Consider the following 9,933-nt stretch of genomic DNA (forward strand, 5'->3'; position numbering starts at 1 on the left):
TGTCAGATGAGGCGACGTAATTCAAAAAATCCTCAAGCAGATATGCGTTGTCAATCTCTTCTTGAACAATGATGGAAAGTACAAACGATTTGGCTAGCTTTACAGGCCAATATCCCGTTGTACGGTACCCATATAACAAGATCCTCCCAATAGATTCCCACTCTGCCGCTCCAAGGTCATGTTTAAGCGCAGGAACTTTTGCATCCTGTCCCATGGTACATGTATCATAGAAAATGACCCAGAATTCGCTAAGTAAATCTCGTAACACTCCACCTGTGTCCTCGCCTCTTTCTCTTTCCCCGTTTGGGAGTATCCGGGTAATGGTGATACCTTTTTCACAAATGTCAGGATCCTTGAAGTATCCAATAAGTTCTCGGAAAGAAAGAGATCCTCGATGAATATCCATAACAACATTTCTGGTCGTAGAGTAGTCCTGTACAGATTCAACGATGCGGTCTGTACCTGCTCTGGCCTCCACAGGTCCCACTTCGTCATGAGCTACATTTCCGGAAGTCTCTTGGCGTTGACTGGTTGATAGATGGTCCCTCAACAGCAGGAATGCTGAATCAGACAAAACATTATCTTAAGAATTGTTAGCCACATCGTCACTGTGGGTATTTCCAGTTACAGCAGAGACAACTGTAGTAGAGTTGGTCTCGTTCAAAGTTTCCCATGCCACATTGAATGAAACATCAGAATCATGGTAATGTAGCCCACTGTCACCAAAAGATGTGTCTGATGACACAATCGTTTGGGCAGCTATATCCTGTAAACCGGATTCTACAAGAGCGACGGTGAAAAGGTCTGGTAATGATGTCGTCGAGGAATGTTCGTCGGAGGAGTGGAGTGACGGCAATTGTTCCTGTGCTGATAAGTCCGGAATGGGCGAGAGATTATCCTTGACTTGTAAGGCTTTCGCAGTTATTGACAGTGAAAATCGCAACAAAGGCATTCCTGTTTTTTGATACAGTTCTCCAATGGTCTCGTTCGCATTCCAGACTTCTTCCGAAAAGTCCCGGAGATCAAAATGAAAATCATCTACAGAACCCAACTTAGATTTTCCGTTCGGAAAAAAAAGCGAAGTTGCCAAATCAATAAGTTCTCCTTTTTTCATTGACTTGTCTACGTCAATTTTCCTGGTTCCTCCACCGTTTTTAGTACGTACTTGTTTGAATACATTATTGTCTAAATTTAACAATCCGAGTTCTATTTTTCTTGTGTTTTTCTTAGCATTTGTATTTCCCGGTAAATGCTTAAACTTTTTGCAATGTTTTCCGTCATTTTCAGAACTAAGTTTTTTCTTTAAGGACATTAGAAGTGTGCGCTTTCTGTCTTCTGCCTGGGTCTTTTTTGGATGACTGCAGTAGTCTTTCACAGCAATGCGATCCCCAAGATGTGGGATATACAGCGCCAGGGTTTGGTCATCCATGACTGGAATAACAGTGCGGTCAATCTACAAAATACAAACATGAATCACGTCAGATATTTATTCAGACAATAATCTCACATCTATACAATACTATGTTGATGTGTAGTAATTTGTCTACAATGCATTACTAGTAAATAACATTTAACACTGAAGTGGGAATATCGTTGAGTATGCACTTCTTTTCCCCCGAGATGTATAAAGGACGTTTGATGACTATTAGACGAGTCGAAAGATATTCTTTGACATCGTCAAACCGCACAACGGGCATACTGACAGCGTGTTTTGTATTACCGCATCAGTTTAACATGGGTGTATGATAAACCAAAATATTATTTACTAACCTGTAGATTTAATAAAATAAAATAATACAACAAGATAATTCAGCGAATTACCGTCCCCCCACCTAATGTTTCTTTGATGTAGGTTAGAGGTCAAAATGTAGGTCAGAGTGACCTACTTTTCAAACATAACATACTGCTTTACTACATTGTCTTGCATTGATGCATAAGAAGGCAAACGTGGTGTGAGAAAAATAATCATTCACCCTCTTGGGAGTGAGACATGCATCTCAACCCTCGGGATAAGATTCTTTAGCTGCCAAACACTCGGCAATCTTCGTATTTTTCCACTTAAAGGATTTGTGCACCGAACAATGAAAACTCTGTATCAGAAAAAAAAAAAAAAAAAAAAAAAGGTGTTGTTAAACCCTAACCAACACCCTTCCGCGTGATCTGATGACAGTGAGGTGACACGACGTTTGGGTCATACGAGCTGACGTCTCTGACAAATTGCATTTATTTAATTCATTCAAAAATTTGATATTGAGTGTAATATTCTGTCTGATTATCACACAACTCATACAGTCAAATTTCGTTCACTCGAACTCGGATAATTAGAAGACCCCGTTTAATGAAGTACGTACTTCTCTGGTTCTAGCCAATACTCTACGTCTCAGTATCGCTTCAACTTGTGAAAATGTAAAGTGTATAACTTTGTCATCATAAATACACGTTCAAGAGTCAGACTTCATAAATGTTCATAAACTTTCATAAGGAACCCATCTCTATCGAGGTCATGACACTGTCACAGGTCCTGTGTCAACCGTACGGATACATGTACCTGCAAAACTGAAATCACAACCTTGGACTTGTACTCCAGAAAATGTTTTTTACATGAGCGCACATGGCTTTGATATAAATAAAGCAATCTTAGGAATAATTCAATTACTGAAAGTGGTGTGATCTTAGTGTTTTGCGGCTTCTTACGATGTTCAGTTTTATTGCGTTTAATACTCGATGCGTATAATTTTGTGTGAACTGTAGTTCTCACAAACAGTTTCAATTACGTGGATAATCCAATGCAGTGATTTTGTGTCGTAAAACATCTGAATCCCTAATTACATTGTATGTTGTTTTTTATTCTCTTTTTTATTGACTATTAATCTTCTCAGAAAATCAACGTCTTAAACGTCTTTGCTGTTAAACATCAAACACACAAACAGCCCGCAACTCGCGGAACTTGAATACTCGGATAACTCGAAGGTTTTAATCACGACGACTTCGAGATAACGAGGTTTGACTGTTTTATTAGAACATAAGTAACAACTCTCAAATGAATTTCCACTTTAGACAGGCAATTTTTGACATGCATGGTACTTTTTCTCTGTAGAGACAATTATGTGACTTTATTCATACACTATTTATTATGTCACAATTGTGTTATTGCACGTGTCTTACGATATTTTATGACATAGCCGTATTACATGGTAGAACTGGCCAATTATGTGATAAAGTTAATGTTCAGGCCATCGGCTACAGTCCTTCACTTAATTAGGAATGTGATGCTTAGCGTCATAAACCAAAATATTTCAGTCTACAGTTTTCAGGACTGTTAGCCTTTGAAATGTCAGGCTGTTAAAGATTTAAGATATTTTCAGTCGTCAAATCTTTAACGTGTATGCACTTATTCGTTCAAAGCAATGGAATATCACACTTTCGGAATAACGCGTAGCGTTAACGTTATTTCTCCTAAGATTTCAGTAAAACAGTTNACTTCTCTTTGGCAGGGTATGGTCGTATATGTATATTGTTCGCCCCAATCACAGTAGATTCTAATTAAACAAGACCAAAGAACAGCGGTTTAAACTCTTTGATCTGGATTATTCTTTTCAGAACTTCAACAAATTGATTGTAACGGACGCTTTTATTCTAAAAATATCGAACCAACACAAATCGTAAAATAGACAAACGCAGTCCCTTACCTATAAAATAACATAGTGATAGCAACATTCAATATTCATGAATCATGACATTCTAGGACGACTAAACTTACCTTGTTTTCGTCCATTTTTTTTACTTCGTCTAAGCTCAGCCCTCTGTTACGAAGGTAAATCCTCAATACTTCGTCCATTATCTGCAAAATAATGTTGATTGTAATATGGCCAATTTGAAAAATTCTATAAAAAAGCTGAACCCCCAGGCTTAATTAAAACAGTTTGCATGAAACGTTGTGTGTACAGAGTATTATCACACACACTACGCACAAATCATCAGCCCACGGTCCATAAAAATATACATATTCCCGCCCCACGGTCCATGAATACAAATCCTCAATCCACTGCAAATATTATACAATCCTTCACCCACGTCCCATATATACAAAAATATACCTTAATTATCGGTCGGGGGCCACAATACACAAGTATTCTGGCCCCCAATCGATAATTAAGGTATATTATATTATCTAGACAAGTCCCTGTGGCCAATGTACACCTATTCCCAACCCGCGGCCCATATATACAAATTCCAATTCTAACGGTCCATATACAAATTCCAAGCGCATATATATTTATTACAGTATTATACTATGATAAAAGTACATGTATATGGACCATGGGTAGGATATTTTTCGCAAAGTCCCTGTGATCAGGATTATAAGGGGAACGATGGGTATGATCCTACTACCGATAGCATTATCGTACAGGATTTACTATCCATGCGATATATGAATACGTTTGAAGATTCTAGTTTACAAATTGGCTATATAGATTTAATAAAATGGGTTTTGCATATCATACCTACCTTCGAAAACGCGTCAGAAGGGTATCTATGCTTCTCAGCTTGAATTGCCGCCAGCCGGTTCCTAATGTCCGGTTTGCTTGCAGCTATGTCGTAATGTCTAACGAGTCGTCAATAAAAAATACAAAGTCGTTATAACGACATAACTAAGTCGTTATTACGAGATGCTAAATCGTTATTACGACATAGCTAAGTCGTTATTACGAGATACTAAGTCGTTATTACGACATAGCTAAGTCGTTATTACGAGATACTAAGTCGTTATTACGACATAATATTATTTTTTCCGGTGACCCTAACTGGCTTCCGTAGATTTAGATTTTTCCAGATAAAAATAAAAAATTCTACAGTAAAATTATCTGACCCGGGACTTTTATCATTTTTCATATTCTTTAATACATGTGTTGGCTCATTGTAATCAATCATACCTTCTAATTTTTTGTTCTTCAAATGAAAGTGAAATATCATCAAACCATCCCCACCTCTGTTTCTATCCTTTGTATTTTTTTCTGTAAAATTTCTTTTTTCTAAACTACAAAAATATTTTGATTTTTTGAGAAAAAAGGACAACCCCTAGCTAAATATTTTAAAACGATCCTTTTTAATTATAGTCTTTGTAATATGAATGATGTCATACTAGTATGAGTATTAAATGTATATGTTCATGTCACGAGCTGATTGGGTTTTTCTTCGTAAAATTTGTACACTGAATACGAATATTCCACATCGGCTCATGTCTAAAGTATGTCCATTAAGTTCATTCTACGTTTAAGTTAAAATAACATGACTGACAAATCATATAATCTTAAGATGCTGATATATTCATGCAAACTGTAGATTTGACACTGGTAGGGGAGATAACTTATTCAAAACATCCCAGGGAAAGACGTCTTTGACGCCCTATTTTACATACTATTGTTGTCATTGAAGTTCAAATACATGTTATTTACACGACTCTAGATACACTTAAAATTCGTACCAAATTCAGCATCGCCTTTCTTTGCCTGTCTGTGTTTATCATCAGCTAAGAAAACGTGCTCTCGCACACACATGGTCCAGGCCTTACCGGAAGTCAATACATCCGATATAAAAGGTAGTCGTATATGGACTAAAATTTCGGATGATATTAATTGACTTTTCGCTATTAACACATTTTTGGCTATATGAATCACATTATCGATTTTATTAACAAAGATTACACTTGATTTCAATACGACAATAAAATACTCACATAACAACATAACTCTTCTTAAAATCAACATCGCATTTTCAATGCACCGTACCTTAACCGGAAGTTATATTTTACTATATATAAGGTAGTCGGAGATGGGTTTCATTTCCGGATTGTAATAATTACTCACTTTTACATTGCTAAAATAGTTTTGCTAAATAATTTGTATGAGCAATCGAAGAATTTCACCAATTTCAGTAATAAGGTATGCATATTACAACAGTATATATATATATATATGTATACAAAAAAAGTCATGTAGGCACAGACGTCGTGTCTCTGGATAGGAGTCCTATTCACTGAAACTGTTTTGTTTTTTTCAAGCAGATTTCTTGTTTTTTTTATTGTCATTTTTCAGATTCTCGGAAGATTGTATAATGATCGATTCGTAAAATTTGGCATTGGAAAGCATCGCGAACAATTTGCCGTCCGAACACCAAGAATTTGTCACTCCTTCGACACTTTTTACATCATTCGACAATGTACGATTCATTTGGGTCATGTCCTCCACTATCACAATACCACTTCATTTAAGAGCACGTCATTTTGTGACTACTTCAGTCTTTTTCCTCCTCTGCACAAATTTGCAAATCACACTACGAGTTTTCCCCGAAATTGGTTTACCAAGTCTATAGGCTACATCTCGTTAAATGAGGCTAGGTTAAGTTTGTTTTTGATCAGTTTAACAACTTTGTCTATACACTCCTCTGTAGTTTCCTTGGCCCTGTCATCTTTAAGTCCGTAAATCCGGATGCTATTTTTTCTACCTTGCTGTTCGAGGTAATTATATTTTATTTCCAAGTCTCTGTTGGTTTCAGGCTCCGTACCTACGTTTTGCTCGATTTCATCGACTTTCTCCTCTAGCTCTCCCACTCTATTTTTCAATATGCGATTTTCGTGTTCTAGGGAAGTTATCCTAATTTCTAGTTTCTGAACTATTTCTTTGTTCTAGCACATGATTTCTAGCTTGATACCATCTAGTTTAGTATCCAACATCTCGGCCGTAACTATATCTTTCAAAAAAGCACACACGCGGTCCAAATTTTTGTGTAGTTCCCGACAAGGATGCTCTTTTATTTGATTATGAAAAGTCAATGAGTGGTTGTTTTGTAGATTTTCTTGTGGTTGGAGCTTTAGTCGTCGTCGGAGTCTTTTAATTTTTCGGTTTAACCACCTCAAAACCCTCGTCATTAGTTGTGTGACTGGTGGCGTTGTTTTCGACACCCATCTTTACTTTGTACACAGAACAGTTTACACAAGTCTTACAGAATAACAGTCAGACGAACATTTACTGCCGTAGTACATGTATGAACAGTACTCACGATTTTGAACAACGGCACATTCCTTAGCGTTTTACATGCTGTTTTCCGGCAAAACACACATTTTATCTTCAATGTCCTATCAAATGACTTAATTAGCAAAAAACACTGATACACTACTTACGAACCACAATTAAATGCAACATACAACATAAAACAACAAAACACATTGTTCGAATTGGTCTCACAGAAAAAAACACATCTGACTCGTCTCTAGTGGCCTCATCCTCCTCTGCCCCGTCCCACCGGCACGTATACAACGCGGCACATCTCCGCAAGAACGCTGTTGTAGATAGCCCACACGTCATATAGCTGTCGGTGGCGGCGGTCAGCTGTTTCTCCATCCGGCTGTAAACGGCACGGTTGCCCATTGCGAAGTCCTCCGCAGCAACGCTGGTCTCAACAATGGTTGCCTCTCTAACCAGAAGGGAAACCAGTCTGTAAAAGAGTGTCGTCCAATGTCCGGCCTTAACGTTGAGGCGATGGTGCCAGCCTAAATGAAAACAAAGATGAAAATTAAATATACATTGCATTAATTACATTTAACGTTTCGAATTTACTATAGGAAGGTAATATATGAACACAAAACTATATAGTTTAATCAAACATGTGCACGTCATACAGCATTTTCATAACTTACCTTCAACGTCATTGTTAGTGCCGACACTCTGTCGGAAGACAGTCCAGGAAGCTGGAGTGAATACATCGTCGTCTATCCACTGACGCTCGATGTACTCCACCAGTCCAACCAGTTCCGGGGTTTCTGCGCGGCGATGGAGGGTCAGGAATGTATCCCTGATGTGTAATGATGGCAGGAACGGGAGCGCAAGTAGCTGGCGGATGTATCCGTCGGTCTGCTGGCGTTGTCTATAGGTGGGGACGAGGCCAAGTTCCTGAACGTGTCTTCAGACTGCCTGCGTCCAGTGAAAAAGGCAGCCCTTCACGGTCACGACAGGAAAAAACCTCCTGTATGGCCAACCAAGCAGCTGAAAATAAAATAAAAATATTTAAGGATTCTCAAACAGTCATCTTAAAGTATAGATCAAGGGTGTGTATTTTTTTTTATCTTTGCAAGAAGACATTTTATATGTTTCCATGTATTATCCTATTATACAAACCTCTCTCAAAGTTCAAAACAAACTGCTCCAGCATGTCAACACCGAGGTGGCGCTTGCAGACGGTCAACACCTAAGATAAAAGAAGTGAGAATTAATGTATGTGTGTGTCTTACGTACATCATTTGGTTATGTTATTCGACAGCATTGAACATTCAGTTGTAGTTCTTTAAGCATTAATCGTTTGTTACCAATATACGTTGATATTTGCCAATAATACATACATCATCGTAGTCCCGCTTCCTCTTCCACGACATCGGAACGAACAGAATGGAAACTGCTTCCGCCGACCGTTCTGCTGTACAAATGCGTGGATGGACATCAACTGCCCAGAGGGTCTGAAGGTTGCTGGTATGACCTATAAAACAATGTAGATATAATTAGTTTTTTTACAAAAGGCTGGAATTATTTACATCATATAACTGTATACGCATGGGCGCTTGGATGACCGGTAAATCATGTACTATAGTTACTAGTTAGATAGTTTACCTTAAAGGTTCCGTCCATATATACCAGGTCTTGGTCTGGCGGAGCACGCTCATCTGAAAGGCGGTGGCAAATAGAAGATGTCGCTCATTGTCAATGCTGATGTCCTCGATGAGCAACTCCTCGAAGTGGAGGTAGCCCTGGTCGACCTACAATCAATATGAAATAATTAATTGTGTATTTGTGTCAATGTGAAGTTATAAGTTTGTATATACTTATATTACTTATACTATTGCACGTCTTAATCACACTTATACAGTATGTACTTTAAACAAAGTATAGGGATGTTGCTGAGGTCGGAACTTCGCTCTGTACCGGTTGGCGATTCTCTTCATCAGGTGCATCTTGGGCGCCAGGAATCGGTCCTTTGGAGGGATGTCCCCGGCAATGCGCTCCTCCACAATGGACATCGCTGAACGGAAGACGTTCGAGGTAGACTGTTGCTTCACCTGTTGAATGAAAACAAACAAAATAAGTAATGAATTACCTAAATAGAAACAATCAGACATGTGTATAGAGTGCTTATATAGATCTTGTAGATGCTTGTAGATCAGTACTTCATCAAGTACATAGATACGTATAATATATAGATAAGATATGGACATATAATGAAACTAAATTAGTTTCTCTTAGTACATAATTATATACGTATACGAAATGTACAATACTTATAATATATAGATAAGATATGGAATTATGATGAAATTAAATTAATTTCTTTAAGTACAATACTTATGATATATAGATAGATATGGACCTATAATGAAACTAAATTAATTTCTCTAATATACGTTTAAATATAATAAATTAATAGTTTCTCTAGAGACGTATACGAAATATAAATAATTCCCCAAGTACATAAGATACGTATTTTAATTGTTAAGCAGATGTGTACATTTTAATTATGAAATAAACTTTGGCAATATATTTAGGGAATTATCAAAATACATTTAATATACTTGCATAATAATGTACTTACCACACTAGTGACTACCAAATTCTGACTATCCTCGTATCACGGTAGTATAACCCAACCATGCTGACTATACTCGTACAATGCTGACTTTAACCCAACAATGCTGACTTTTTAGTGAAATTCACTTTAAATTACCACGGTTGGGTTATACTCAGTATTGTCGGATTAAAGTCAGCATTTTTATTTTGAAGTCAGTACGGTCCGATAAAAGTCAGCACGGTCGGACTAAAGTCAGCATAAAGGATTTTACCTGAGTTCATTGATCCGCGCGCGAGCTCCACACGGTCAGTGCGAGACAGC

At 37.6% G+C, this 9,933-nt stretch overlaps 1 protein-coding gene across 1 annotated transcript; it reads right to left on the reverse strand.

The window, feature by feature from the left end:
• Nucleotides 1-400: 400 nt before the first annotated feature.
• LOC110442442 lies at nucleotides 401-4,641 on the reverse strand. Its single transcript, XM_021486050.1, has 3 exons — nucleotides 4,510-4,641; nucleotides 3,761-3,841; nucleotides 401-1,453 (listed from the first exon to the last, which is right to left on the reverse strand). Exons 2-3 carry the CDS (start codon nucleotides 3,836-3,838, stop codon nucleotides 584-586), a joined length of 948 nt encoding a protein of 315 aa, XP_021341725.1. The 5' UTR covers nucleotides 3,839-3,841; nucleotides 4,510-4,641; the 3' UTR covers nucleotides 401-583.
• Nucleotides 4,642-9,933: the final 5,292 nt, after the last annotated feature.

The sequence above is a fragment of the Mizuhopecten yessoensis genome, unplaced genomic scaffold, assembly GCF_002113885.1.
Source record: "Mizuhopecten yessoensis strain PY_sf001 unplaced genomic scaffold, ASM211388v2 scaffold716265, whole genome shotgun sequence".
Lineage (NCBI taxonomy): Eukaryota > Metazoa > Mollusca > Bivalvia > Pectinida > Pectinidae > Mizuhopecten > Mizuhopecten yessoensis.

Bases quoted from the DNA above. Each gene is read 5' to 3' on its own strand.
- LOC110442442 (XM_021486050.1), bottom strand. From the start codon at position 3,838: ATGGACGAAGTATTGAGGATTTACCTTCGTAACAGAGGGCTGAGCTTA. The intron at 1,454-3,760 runs GTAAGTTTAGTC...TGTATTTTGTAG, and splicing joins AAAAAATGGACGAAAACAAG to ATTGACCGCACTGTTATTCC.